Source organism: Thamnophis sirtalis, unplaced genomic scaffold, assembly GCF_051295495.1.
Source record: "Thamnophis sirtalis isolate CommonGarterSnake01/CBP01778 unplaced genomic scaffold, rThaSir2_p1.2 scaffold_4, whole genome shotgun sequence".
Classification (NCBI taxonomy): domain Eukaryota; kingdom Metazoa; phylum Chordata; class Lepidosauria; order Squamata; family Natricidae; genus Thamnophis; species Thamnophis sirtalis.
Genome location: NW_028261384.1, coordinates 37,787,178 through 37,802,476, shown reverse-complemented (window position 1 = coordinate 37,802,476; position 15,299 = coordinate 37,787,178). Strand labels below are relative to the sequence as shown.

Genomic DNA, 15,299 nt, shown 5'->3' with positions numbered 1-15,299 from the left:
CTCAGTGTTATCAGAATATTTTGCATTGTTTTCAATAGTTAATGAATGTCAGTAACTTGAATTTGTCAGATTAGGTTCTCATATCACATCAGTCTAAAAAAAAGAAATTAATTTTGCTGTATACCTGATTGCTACTGAACTAAGATCCTAGCTCAAGGTAAAGAATCTATTGCATATCCATTATCAAGCAAACTTAAATTGTACATGCAAGTTAAAGTAAAAAAGTTAACTTTATTTATGAATCTCTGTACCTAAAATCTTATGAGAAGACAACATCGCTGATTTTTATATGTAGCAAAAATAAGCCATGTTGTATAAATATTGCATAGCCATGTCTATTAATGTATTGTACCTTTATTCAGGAAATAGATACTGTGAAACTGGCTGCAAATTTTGGAAAACTTTGCACAGTCCCTCTGGACAACATTCTAGTAAACAATGTTGCACTACAGTTTTTTATGGGTAAGAAAACAGTAGTTGGAAATGCATATATATGCAGGATTAAAACTGTAGTATTGTAATAGGATGCTATAAATGTGCATGTATTTACCTAAAAATGAATAAAGATAACTGTGAGGACTGTTTTGATCCCTTCTATTTTTTTATTCCCCAAATTGATTTAATAAAAAGATGGGTGTTTCTCTTTTTCAAATATCTACACAGTTAAGTAAGCTCTTGAATTAACAATCAAACTCTCTTGCATTATGACATATCACAATGTTTTTGGCCTTTGCAGAGCTGAGGTGGGTATGGCCTGTGCAGGCTGCGTTCAGCCCTGGGGCTGCCAGTTTGACACGCTTGCTGTAGGCCATAGAAATGTAAACAACTTCTGTCATTAACTCTATTTAGAGTACATTTAGTATTTTATGCCGATTAGTATCAGCTTTCTTCCATAAAAATATCAAGCAAAATAAAATAATTTACTGAGATTTGTATTTAATTTCTATGGTGGTTACTGCTTAAAAAAAGATCTATTTTGAACATTCATGTCAATGAATCTGAATATGCATGAAATCCATAAAACACTTCATTTTCAATTCAGAAACAATTGCTTTATTCACAGTATTCCGTTGAAACATTCTTGAGTTGGCTGCATTATATCAATACAAAAATTTGAATAGCTTGAATGTTTCATGTTTTATCAGGCCACATCATAAAATTCTATCTTGTAGCTTTTGAAAGCAGTGGAAATTCAAAAGAAACTGTATGCTCTCTTGCTCACTGCCCAAGGATCACAATAATAACTAATCTGCAAATGTGTCACTTTTTTTTCAATTATTTCCTCCAGTAAAAGCTACCTGAACATTAGGTAGTCAAGAAGAAAATAAAACGTAGTCAATCCACTGGCACAATTGGGGTTTCTTTCAATAGTGTTTCAAAGTTCTTCATGTACTTGCCTAAGCTTTGTGTACACTCCACACCATTACCTACGTACTAGATTCATCCAGAGGTTTTAGCAAAGCGAGATATTTAAGGCATATTTTGGCTGCCATAATTTTTAAAATTACTTTTGGCTTATTAGAATGAGAACATGTAGCCATGTAACATTCCCATTACTATTGTTTCATTAGCTACCAATGTGTTTCCAAGTACAATACAGGTAATCCTTGAGCTACGACAGTCCATTCAAAGAATGTTCAAAGTTACAATGCAACCCCAAATACTAAATATAATTGTTTTGAAGTTACAAATTATTATCCTCCCCACGATCACTCACCCTTGCAACTGACTTTAGAGATGCTGCAGCACACCCACTTACCTATTTCCCTCCATCTTGCCTGCCCAGATCCTCAGAGGTCCCCAGAACCCAGTATATATAGGCTTGCTTTGCCAATATACTGGGTTCTATGCATTCCTTCCCACCCCACAGTCCCCTATCACCATTTGCTTATTTACTTTTGGATGATTTTAGGAAGTCAGTGGAGAGAAGGCCGTTCCTTCGCTGGGCCAAATGCCATAATCAAGAAGAAGAAATCCTATCTCTTTTGTTTCCATGGGAATCATTTCCCCCCAGACAGCATAAACCACTAGGATATCTTTTTAGCCCTGCCAGTGTAAGACTAGTGCTGGCAGAGCTAAGAAGAAATTGAAGTAGTAGGATTGGAATGGAAGTCTCTACGCTGACTTCCTGAGCTTATCAAAAAGTAAGTAAGCGAAAGGTGATGGGGTGGGGTATGGAAGAGACCCGTAGGGCTTTGGGGAAATCAAAGGTTGGCAGGAAGGCCATGGGATATATTAAGAGGATGAGGTGAAGGTCTCCTGGGAGTGGCTGTGCATGCATTAGGCCTCCCTCAGTTTCTCCCATACCTGAGTCACCCCATGTTCTACTTACTGTAACAATCCATGCATTCATTTAACAAATGCATTGAGCAAAGCAGAGACAAGGAGGTCATTAGTTAGGTGCTTCATTTAACATAGTCCCTGACTTCAGACAATGGGCAGGCTCTATTAATTTTGTAAGTCGAGGATTACCTGTGCTAGTTAATAACTTGTGTCACTCAGGAACAGAGTATTTGAATTTCCAGATAGGGTCTAACCAGTTCAAATGAGTAGAAAATGCCTTTCATAACTTCTTTAGAGTTCAAAATTTAACTGTTTCATCTAAAGTTGTTACATTTGATGTAATATTTTAAAGATATTTTTGTGTTGGTTTATTGTAGATTTATATTGTTGATCTAACTGTACACTTCTTACAATGTGCAGATTGAAACATTATATAAACATATAGCAAAAGACACAATACAAACAGAAGGGTCCCCAACTGGCGGTCTGCATTTAGAACCTAAAATATGTAGTAGTACATAACAAAGAAAATCAGTCATGTGCAAAAGATGACTTCTTATACTTCAAGGGCCAAATAACATAATATGTCATGGTAGCACAGGGATTAGAATCCAACAGGTTCCAGAGAACAGTAGTGGAAAAATTTGAGTAGATCGGAGAACCGGTAGCAGAAATTTTCAGTAGTTCGGAGAATTAGCAAATGCCACCTCTGGCTTGCCGAAGAGTAGGTTGGTAATGGAGATTTTGCAGTATCTTTTCCCTGGAGTGGGGTGGGAATGGAGATTTTGCAATATCCTTCCCCTGCCATGTCCACCAAAGCATTTCCACCAAGCCACACCATGCCCACCAAACCACAGCCACAGAATCAGTAGTAAAAAAAATGTGAATTTCACCACTGATTAGAATGCAGTATTGTAGGCTAACTCTGCCCACTTCTGGGAGTTCGATCCTGACTGGTCAAGATAGACTCAGTCATCCATCTTTCCGAGGTCAATAAAATGAGGACTCAGATTGTAGAGAGCAATCAATATGTAAAGCCCTGTGGAGCATATATAAGTCTATGTGCTTTTTAATAGTGCATCACTTTTAGAAAACATTGCTTCAGAAAATCAGTGTGAATGTAGTTGGCATTTTGAAGGAAGGAAGAAAGGAAGGAAGGAAGGAAGAAAGAAAGAAATAAAAAAGAAAGAGAAAGAAAGAAAGGCTTCCATCAATTATAAGATGTTTTAAATATAACCATTATAATATGGTTGAATTGTTTATTTAATTATTATTTTTTAAAGATTACATGCAGCAGATGGGAGGTCAAGCACATCTTTTTTTCTGGATAACAGTAGAAGGATACAGGGTTACAGCTCAGAAACAGCTGGAAGTATTGCTGAACCATCAGAAGGATGGAATGCATCAAACAACACAAACCAAAGGTCTATTAAGAACAGCTGCAGTTGGAATATATGATCAGTATTTATCAGAAAAGGTAAGAATTGGTTCTTTGAAAACAAAAACGATGTTTTATAAAACATCTATCTACAAATAGATTTGTAGAAGTGAATAATTTGAAAAAATTCTGAAAATCAATAGTCTTGGCATTCAACGTTATTACAATGTCTAACCAATTGAATAAAATATATAGAACAACATGAGATAACTATTGATTACTGAAAATAACGGTACTTAAAACTTTATTATAATCAGACTAACATAACATTTAATATAAAAAGTAAAAAAAATCATACAATATAATTGAGGTAGCAAATACAGTAGTACGTTGTTACTCATTGTTACTTGGTTCCAGGAGTTACTCATTGTTACTTGGTTCCAGGAGTACCAAAAACAATGTATACCAAACAAATTTTTCCCATAAGGAATAAAATAGTGAATCATAATTCAGCTGACACAGACAAGTTCTAGCTTGTGCGTTGAGTACCAAACAAATGATAAGTACCAGGACAAAATTTTCACATCAAAATGTGTTGAGTACAAAACTCAATGAGTTTCAAAGTAGTTGATTACCTACTACCTTTGATTAAAATTCATCAAAGGTAGTGAAGTCTGCCATACTAGGTACTAAAATAATAATAAAAAGAATCACAGTTGGAAGAGTATATTACAAGTAGTCATGTTAAAATTGTTTAAGACAACTATGGCAAGAAAGGCTGTAAAATGGCACAAAACTCATGGTCGTAAGTCAAGGAATAAAATTGTATGCAAACTAATCTTGAATGGCGATAAAATTGAACCTAGAAAATTACCCCATATACACAGGGTACTCTCTAGAATCTCTAGAAAGTGCATAAAACAGTACAATCGTGCATACAAGAAGTAACTATTAAAACATTTGGCCTAAAATAGAAGATATATCTCTGAAAAGCAATTAACTGCTGTATTAAAAAAAGTACAAAGGAGCTTAGGAAACATATTACAAAGCTTAGAAAGAAAAATAAGTCTGAGGAGAAAAACAATTATTGATAATATTATGAAGAAATCAGAAACTTCCTGTTCTTACATGCTGCCACCCAAAATTTTGCCATATTATATGTCATGGAAGATTTCATGTCAGAAAATAGCAAAGATTATAGAAATGCCTGGGATGATCTAGAAATTATATAAGCAATAATATGATATAAGTACTTTTTACATGTTTATTGTATTGGCAAGCAACATATGCTCACTTGTTTCTACCTTCCCATCTCCATTGGTCCACAATAATTCAGGATACTAGATTTTTTTAAATATAAAGGGGGCCTCACACCTTGCCAGGATGAAGGTTGTCCTATGATTTGAGTAAACTAAATGTATAAGCTAATTTTACCATGTTTTAGACACTCACATATACAAAGATGGTTTAGTAAGAAAAATTGAATTGTGACATGACTGATAAATATCACCATAATAAATATTTCTATAATTAATGTAGATCTAGTTTTGATATCTATATTTTCTATAACTATATGACAGCCAAACATCCAGTTCATTTTTCCAAAAATCTTGCGACACTAAACTCTGAAAAAGCCTGGTGAATGAATATAAATAAATGGTTATTTCTATTTTTAGAATTCATATTGCCTTTGTATTTGTTTTCATTCTTGTATATTCAGAAATTCCAGATCTTAAGAGTAAAGCTGTGGATATTTGAACTACCTTTTTACTTCTTCTTATCCCAACCACATATAATTATTTCAATGTGTATGTCACTTGTAAATACTCTTTCAAATACCTCAAAATTTTATGAATGAATTGAACCACTTGAGTAATTTGCTTTTATTAAAATAAGTGACACAGTTTTTATAATTCTCTAGCTTTATTGTATCTAATAATAATGGCTGTTATTTAATTTTTACAAATAAATAAATAAATGAAAATAAAAACTAAAATAATGTAATTCTGTATGGTAGGCTTCTCCAAGAATTAATATCGATGATCCATTGGTAGCAAAGCTGGAAGAAAAGTTGAATAATGAGGACCCAACTCCTGAAATTTTTGATCAGATTCAAAGAAAGGTAAACTGTTTTATTCCGATCTGCTAATCTAATTGTTAATCTGTCAATATTTATGACTTTTTGTTAATTTCTAGACTGAAATGTAGAATAATGCAAATACTTATTGCATTATTTCTTATTGCATTAATATTTTATATAACAAAGTGCTTTATGATTTAGATTACCTATTTTGCATAATATTAAGCTTTAATTTCATTAAGGTATATGAATTGATGCTGCAAGACGAAAGGTTCTATCCTTCATTCAAGCAGCATACACTTTATGTACGAATGCTTGCTGAGCTAGATATGCTAAAGGATCCTAGTTTCAGAGGATCAGATGATGGTGAAGGGGGTAAGTTGTCCACATCAGGTAGGCTTATACCTGTAAGTATCAATATGTAGGTAGGAAATAAGTAATGTTTCCTCGTTAGATAGTATTTAACTTTTTTTTTGCTAAGAGGTTTATGCAGATGCACTAAAAATAATTTGGAAAATTTTTGCACACCTCTACATAAAAGAATTGGGAACATTTCATTTTTGGCATAATTTGGCTTTTTTGTTGCTGTTTTATTGCAATTTTCCATGGTAATGTGTTGTGCATGCTTTGATTCTGAAAAGGGGCTTCATATCTCATAGGTGTGAATTTGCTAGTCATTAAAGGAATATGATTATTTTCATACTTCTACAAGAACCTGAAAAAAACATGTTCCTTCTTTAAGAATAACTTTTAGGAGTAAAATTAAATATGGCCTTTTCTTAAGCTTATGCAGAAACTCTTAATGTCTAACACTCTTGTCTCTAATCTTTATATTAAATGTATTTCTACAGTTATAAACAAAGCATAAGCTTGGCTACCCCCTAGTGGCCTATGTTGACAATAGCATAAATTTTCATTTAAATTTTAGCAGTCAATAGAGCTAAGGATTCCCTGCTAGTAATTAATTTGTTTCAACTTGTTTAAAAGAGATGGATGGAAATTTCACTATTTCAATTTATATTTCCTAAGTATTATGACTTCAGAGTTGTAATGCCTTAGCTTTTTCTTTCTTTATAATGATCTTAAGTTGTAATAATGTTTAGTTCCTACTGTGTTAAATAGTAAGATTATCCATTATAAATAAATTAATATTTTTAAATAAGCAGGGAGAAATCATATCTCTAAAAACAAGATAAAAAGTGTGATTAAAAGCAATATCATAACTGAGGTGTTATAATACTTTGTATCTAGGCAGTGTCCTAAAATTTACATGTCAGTTCAATTTCTTATCACTCTCATTACCTAATATGGAGTTAAAATAAATGGATTTAGGGTGAAGAAAACATGGTGATTAACTAGTTAATATTTTAATGTATTAACCAGTTAATCACTACCATGTTTCCCCAAAAATAAAACAAGGTCTTATTTTCTTTTGGCCCCAAAAATAAGCACTTAGCTTTATTTTCGGGGAGATATTATTTTTGAGGTACAGTAGGCGGTGAGCATGGTCACCTCATGGTTTCTGCTGTGTTGCAATATTTAGGGGGGGTATTTTTAGGGGAGGGCTTATTTTAGTTCATGTGTTCAAAAGCCCAATTGGGCTTTTATTCAGGGACGTCTTATTTCGGGAAAATAGGATATTATTTTTTTCATCCTGACTCCAAATATTTTATATGTGTATATAATTCTAAATTCATGTTTCAATGTATATTTCTATTGTATGGCTTTTTATTTAAAAAAATGTTCTCTTTACACAGAATCATTTAATGGATCCCCTACAGGCAGCATTAATTTGGTAGGTTCTTTTTCAACATTATAGAAGTTCAAAATATTACTCATTTACTTAAGACAAGAGCAACCAATGAAACAAAAACAACACTATAAAGAAAATTTTACATTTTTTAAAAGACCACTGTATTCTGTTGTTATTTGTTTAAAAGAAGTGAAAGTATATATGTATAAATAAGTGAGAAAAGGGTTTGATTTTTTGATCATTTGATTTGATTTGTTTGGTCGTCCTGGTCATCATATATCAGAAAGAGTGATTATCAGAAAAATAATTACTTTCCAATTATGTATTCTGTGTCGCTTTAAAAAAAAAACCCTAAGTCTTAAATAGGTAAAGCATTTTTACAAGTTCTCTGTTTGCACAAAAAAGTGGCAAATAATATATTTTAATTAGAACTTCGAGTTTTATTTTTCATTATGACATTGATAAAGTAAATGGTGAGTAAATAAAAGTTAGAATATAGTTTTGTTTTTGAGACTACTTTATTTTATAAGTAATTAAGTAGCTAGTTACAAGAAAAATGTGTGGTTAAAGGCAATAGAACAAAATATACATAGCGCTATTTAAAAATCTAACAGTGTTGGAAAATTAAAAAGGATCAGTAAAAAAAGGTAAAACTCACAACATTAACAAATTATCAAAAATCCTGGCAGAATAAAAATGTCTTTGTTTGACATCAGAAAATAGAAATGATAGTACTGGTATACCTAATTTGGAATAAATTCCAAAGTTAGAAGACTGCATTGAAAAAAAAAACTTTCCATTTGTGCAATAATATTTCTGGAATATAAATAATAACTCTGGATTTCCTTTCACCCACTAGTCACTGGATGATCTTTCAAATGTGTCTGCTGATGAGTTGATACAGCTACATGCATGCATTTCAGATACTGGTGAGTTTCATATAGGTATTTGTGTTTTTATGAGAAGGTAAAGTAACTAACTGATTAACCTTTTAATTAACTATTTGTTTAATATAATTTTAGCCATTATCATCATTTATTTTCTTGGTCGTAATATGTGGAAAATCAAAGAAGAAAAACTTAAATTAGCTAATAAAAGTCTTACTTGCATATTTAAGATTAATTTTAAATTTACATCCAGTAAAAATGCCTGTCTTATTATCCTTTTTCATGTACCATTTGAGAGTTCAACTTTCATTTCTGTGGTTCTTTCATTCTCTGAACATGTATTTTTTTCACTTGTGATATTTTTTCTTTTATTCAATCAATCATTCTATAAAACCAAAGAATTAACCTCAATATATTAGAATATGCTAAAGATACAATAACAATATGCATTGCTGTCCCCGAATTATGGATTCTACTAACATCTGATATATATCACCTAACTCAGTGCTCTATCACCTTTGATAGTACTACAGATCATTTAATGATCATTCAACGTTTCAATGTACCTTCCAAAAACTATATACAATTCTGTTTCAAAATTATGAATTCTATAGAAGTCATTCAGGCATTTGCCCTTATGAATGACTGTAGAATTCTTCTGTAGAATTCTTAACTTTGCAGAAATGCTGCAGCACGCCCAAATATCTACCCCCCCTCCCCGCATCCTGCCATGCCAGATCCTCAAAGGTACTTGCCTTGCACCATTGAAAACAGGAGATAGATAGTGTCTTATCTTTCCCTCTCTGTTCGGTCTTAATGTTAATGGTCTCTTTGACCTCTCTTTCAAACCAGTGGTTCTTTCTGTCCACATTCTGTTTGAAAGCCATTATATTAAGATTGAACAGCCCTCTCTCAACAGAGGGGGGGGATATGACACCACCACCTGTCCCCTGTTTACAACACAGTTCTTTCAGCAGTTCCAAGAAGGTTCCACACCCATTTGCACTAAGCAGATGACCCTGAGGATATAGGTAAACCTTCAGTGGCTCTCAGAAAGAGAGAGTAAGGAATATAAGCCCTTCCATTCACCACCATTCAGTCAGAATTGAAGAAGCTTCTTGGATGAGAAGTGAAATGTCCTCAAGGAAAATAAAGTCCAGTTGCCTTTTGAAAGCACCTTTGGGTGAATCTATTAAAGTTTTCCAATTTGACTAGGTAATATTTTTTTGCAAGAGATTAATCTAAAATATGGCCAGAAAAAGTTGATCTTCTATTATGACAAATAGCATAAATATTGTTAATTCATCTACCCTTAATTAAAATTACTTATCTTTTATAGAGGAAGTATAACATGAAACTCTAATTAATTTGAATAAAAAAGTTATTTCTATTTTCCTTGCATCTCTCAGATGAGGAATGAAAGTTAAGTTCCAGAAATTTATGTAAGTTTTCTTGTAACAGTAAATAATATATACATATAAACTCATCATATCATTTCCTTTTGAAATAAATAGGGAAAAATAGAATAACACTAAAGAATTTCATGCAGCATGCATGTCCATATTGATTTGACTCCTCTCATTTTCAGCAGTTTTTCATTTCATATTTCTTCCACTATTTCCATCTTTCTTTTCGTCTATCCATTATTATTTATTTTAATTGATAGTCTATGCTGATTATGACCCATATACTATGGCAGGAGTTTGTAATGACCATGGGAGGACATATGCATTATATACTATAACTGTTCAACGTCGAACTGTGACTGCTAATGATGAATGGAAAACATATCGTCGCTACAGTGATTTCCATGACTTCCATATGAGAATTATTGAACAGGTAATTTGAAATTATCTTGGTTTGTTTACTTTTTGAGAAAAAACATTCATTAATTGAAATTAGCAATGGATAAATTTCATTTTGCTTGCTTGAAATCAACTGATTTTAGCTTATCTTATTCTTAAAACAATTCCACAGTACCTTGATTACACATTTAAACTGGTGTAAGCTAATTGGAACCTGATGAAATTTGCATTCCAGACTGTCTGGTTCCAAACTTCAACTATGTTATTATTATTATTATTTTATCTTTTATAACCCATGTACATTGACTTCTTGCAAATATACTTTTTATAAACAATTGCAAAATGTTTCTTAATTGCATTACTCTAGATGTTAATATTGACACAATATTGAAGGCTGGCACAACTAAATATTCATACATGTAGAAAATCTTGTTAGCATGTATGAAAAAAAGAGAATGTAAACTGGGCAACATCTCTTCTTTTTGATAGCTAATTTAGATACTGAGAAAATTTATACTGATCTGTTGTTACTCAAATCTATACCTTCAAGCTAGAGTGGCCAAGTCCAGAAACTGGTGATTGTAAATTCCAAGTGTAATTAGCTAACGATGTAAACATAATGTTTTATCATAGTTAATTCTAATTTTCTTATTTATTAAATGTAAATGCCACCTAGCTCTCAGCAACTCTGTGTGGTGATATCTTTACGAAATTAATCAGTAGTACTCTCTCTTGCTGAAATGCTACAACATATGTATGTGTTTATAATAAATTCTATTTGTTTTTAGTTTGAAAACCTAGGAAATTTATTGAAGCTTCCTGGTAAAAAAACATTCAACAATATGGATAGAGATTTCTTAGAAAAAAGGAAAAAAGATTTAAATTCATACTTACAGGTATGTTCTCATATTCAGATTCTTAATTAAAGATGAGTGCATTTTTTATTTCCCTCCCCCATTTTGAGGAAAATACAATACAATTTATAGGTAATTTAGGATAGCATGCTTTGGTATTATATAAATATAATTACATAAATATTTGAAAAATACCTCAGGCCTCATTTAATGTCCACTCATTAGTGATTGAAGTTATGATAGCACTTCAGGGTGTTTGCAATACACTCATAAGGTTGTGGCCATTGCAATGTCCCCAACAATCACATGATCACAATTTGTGTGTCCTGCAACCAGATCACAATTATAATATTGCAACATCCCTTGGTCATATGACTGCCATTTGAGACTTTCACTACCAGCTTCCAACAAAGTCAATAGGAAAGATGGCTAGAGATCACAAGTGGTGATCATTTGATCATAAAATGCTGCAGTTACCTGGGATTTGCCTAAGAGTAGCAAGTGGGACTGCCAGAACTGTCATAATGTTGTATCTTCACTCATTTTACTTAGCAGTTGAGTTCCTGTTAGCACAACATCATTGGTTAAAGACCACCTGTTTGGCTCTTGGGAGACTGGTACATTAAATGAGTTCACTTCCAGATGTAATCAAACCATACTTATCATACTGAGCTAATTGTCCTTAAAATTAATGTGGAATGTGTAGCTTTGGCCAAGGGAAGCTGTGTAGCATCGGTAAAATTGTTCAACAATAATTCAGTAATTCACTCCACTTGGGTAGGACTTTAGGCAGTATATTTGCATTGTATTTGTATTTTAAATTGATTTAAATATATGTATATTTGCATTGTTTTAATTTCAGACCAAAATATTCATCTTTCTAAACATAATTCTCATGTTTTACTTACTAGCTTTTGTTAACACCCGAAGTGATGAAAGCTTATCCGACTTTAGCACACTATGTGTATGATTTCTTGGAAAACAAGGCATACAATAAAGAGAAAGGAGATTTTGCTCGGAAGGTAAGTTGTATTTAATATAATTTAGCAATCAGAAATTTGTAAAGAATACATTGTTTAGTCTGTTTTCATTTCATCAAAACTCAATGGCATAGCCCTTTAACCAATATGATGCAATTAATGTATGAATTTGTTAGTTTGTATAAATACAGACTGCAAATAAGATTTTGGAATAGAACTACTGACTTATTTTCAGAGAACCAATTTTTCAATATAGAATCTTTGTAGTGAGAATATTTTCTTTTGAATGTTTCTTTGAATATGTAGAAAGTGTGGTTAATTCTAAAATTTATTCGGAAATGTAGTGTTTTTAAACATGTTAAGATTTCTGTCCTTTGATCTACCTTTAAATCTGCTGGTCATTTCAGGCATCACTTGCTTTATAGTTTCCATTTGCCTGCTCTAAAGAAAGAATGCATGTCTCCCGCTGAAATTGCTTTCTGAGGTTGTGCAACATCAAAGAATCAAAGCACAGCTTTTTTTCTCATACAGCCCTTGTCAAAACTGATCATTCAGCAGTTAGGATAAAAGTACATTCCTTTGCAAATTTTTTGCACAGGTATCTTTTTTTTTTTTTTGCTTTGGCCATTCTTTTTAATAAATATTTTAAAATTAATTGAAGATTTAATTTAAGATTTAATAGCAGTTCTAAAAAATATTTCAACAACAGTAGCTTCCAATAACCTGAGTTGCTTGGTTCTTCTTAAAACCTTTATGGAATTAAGCAATAAAATTTGTATTGTGTTATCTACACTGATTTTATATGTTGGATAAGAGACCAATAATTCCTTCAAGATTAAGCTGAGAACTATGCCTTGCAAATTTTTCCTATGTCTTCTAATGGTAATCTTTTGCTTGAAATTGTATCAAAAGCAATATTTTTTAAAAAATAATTGCAGATATTTCACAAATTTCATAAATGTGGTGTTTCAATTAGTTTATTATATGTGTTAAAGCAGTGGGTCTCAACCTTCCTAATGCCGCAACCCTTTAATACAGTTCCTCGTCTTGTGGGGACCCCCAACCATAAAATTTTATGTTTTCCGTATTTTTTTTGAAAATATGTGTTTTCCAATGGTCTTAGGCCTGTGAAAGGGGTCCCGACCCACAGGTTGAGAACCACTGTGTTAAAGGATGTTTAGTTATCCGTATAAGGCATCAAATCATACTAAAATTTAATAAACCAGCAACTTTTTAACCATCAACATTTTTGCATAAATAAGAAAAAAATGTTTTTATTTGCTTTCTGATTTATAGAAGGCTTTTCTAAAGCACTAATTGTAATATCTCTATTTCTTGTCTTTAGCTAAATTAACTCAAAAAGGTAGAAACATAGAAGCAAAGCTTCCATATGAGAAGGACATATGGGAAAAAGTGTTTCGGATGTTCTACTTGGGTTCTTGAAGTTTGATAAATGCAAGTTGACATATAAAATAATTTTGGAGATTAAAAAATAGACATTGTATTTCCCAAGTTATGAGGCAGTATTCTTTTTAATTTTACAGTCACTTAATGTATTTGAATCAATTGGAGTTTTTGGACAGTGACTGATAGCTTACTTAGGCCTCGCTAAAATAACTGAACTAAATTACATATATTTGGCTTAATTGTTCTAGAAAAAGTGGTATATTCCACAAAATGTTTGAAAGTTTCTATTTGAAAACTAGATTGAAATCTAGTTTAAAGTGTAAATGGTGAACTTTAATGTGTATTTTATGCTAAATTTTATACTGTATTTTTCAAGCTTAATATATCTTTCTTGCAAATACTTGAATACAGTTAGTCCTCAATTTGTCACCACAATTGGGACTGGAATTCCCAATTGTAGTCGTTAAGCAATTATGCAATTCATTAAGCTGATGGAGTCTCAGGTAAGGAGAATAGAGTTGCAAGGGGCGGGGAATAACTTAGAAGGCTCCACTCAGGAGCTGAAAATATTTGCTATCAAAATGCAAGTAGTCCCCAAATGAACAGAAGCAGTGTTTTGGATGTGGCCCACCTAGGGTCTTCCAAGGCCTCTCCACAAACCTGACGCACAGTGTGCTGCTTCCTTTACTGCACTTACTGCTCTCTAATTGGATTTCAGCGCCTTTCATCTGTATCTATGTGAAAAAACGTTTTGCAAAGGCCAGAAGCACTTCATAGATCACCCTCTCCAAAGCCATTATAATTCTGAACTATTGTTAAACAAATCGTTGGAAGTCAGGACTACCTGTGTATAACATGCTTCCATTTATTTTAACTACTATACTATGTCTTGCCCCCAAGCTGTATCGTTTAGATACTGTTATTCCTGTTTTCTAGACTGCTGTAACTGATATATTTTACATTTCAAAATGTGATCACTCTTTTCCATATTTGGAGTGGCAGAGTAATTTCATAAATGAACAGATGAAGAGAACCAGTGGGTTCTAGATATTTGAAAATGAAATGCAGAACTGAACAGAATACATGGAGATAAATGAATAATATATATTACACTTTATTTATAAACATCAAATAATTTGAACATTAGCATTCTGATTCAATAGTATTAAAAAAAAATCAGCTAATGTCATAACATATGGCATAGAATCTGTTTACTTGAAGGACCACCTATCGCCAATAACATCTGTCCAACCAATTCTATTTTGCAGGGTTGGTACATTATGATTTATTTTAATTAAACAATGTCATTTATCAAGACCTTGGAAGCATATCTCTTCTGTAGCAGTTCCTTCCCTCTGGAAGGAGGCTCCAAGGCTTCTCCTAATATCTGGATGGCTTCCAATTTGCTGTTGTTTAGAAAATCCATGAAGTCAGAAAGAGAGAGAGATCCCTTGCTTTATCACATTTTCTATCTCTTAGCTTTATCTTAACATTTATTGATTTTATTGTCATTTCTTTATTTGATTGTTAGGAGTTGCCCAAAGTAGTTGAGAATTGGGCAACATAAAGGTTTAATGAGTTGCTGCATAGTCAGCCCGATGTGTAGACTGGATTTCCCATTTTTATACTCACATTGAGTCCTTCCCAAGAACCTAGAATAGGCAGATGTTGTTATATGTACAACAATGCGATATCACAGCTGTCACTTCTTTAGCTTACATGGGCCTTCATATGAATCAAGGTCTGCCCCAGAACTAGAATGTAATAATGTATCAGTCTAGAATACATGCCAATCCAAGCATTCAATTCAAATGTTCCTTTTGTAATTGCTAGATGGAATTTTTGTCAATGCACAGATTTTCTAAGTTGTGT

The 15,299-nt window shown here is 32.5% G+C and overlaps 1 protein-coding gene across 4 annotated transcripts in view; it reads left to right on the top strand.

Moving 5' to 3' along the window:
• The window catches only part of SNX13 (sorting nexin 13), a 108,004-nt gene that overhangs the window by 75,566 nt on the left and 17,139 nt on the right, over window positions 1-15,299 (top strand). For 3 of the 4 annotated variants that reach the window (XM_014076354.2, XM_014076341.2, XM_087712762.1), the window contains exons 12-20: window positions 363-462; window positions 3,567-3,760; window positions 5,679-5,783; window positions 5,984-6,116; window positions 7,499-7,536; window positions 8,354-8,423; window positions 10,048-10,220; window positions 10,975-11,082; window positions 11,952-12,062. In XM_014076354.2, the coding sequence (XP_013931829.1) occupies window positions 363-462; window positions 3,567-3,760; window positions 5,679-5,783; window positions 5,984-6,116; window positions 7,499-7,536; window positions 8,354-8,423; window positions 10,048-10,220; window positions 10,975-11,082; window positions 11,952-12,062 (1,032 nt within the window). The remainder of the gene's footprint in view (window positions 1-362; window positions 463-3,566; window positions 3,761-5,678; window positions 5,784-5,983; window positions 6,117-7,498; window positions 7,537-8,353; window positions 8,424-10,047; window positions 10,221-10,974; window positions 11,083-11,951; window positions 12,063-15,299) is intronic. The other variant, XM_014076348.2, reaches the window with a different exon arrangement.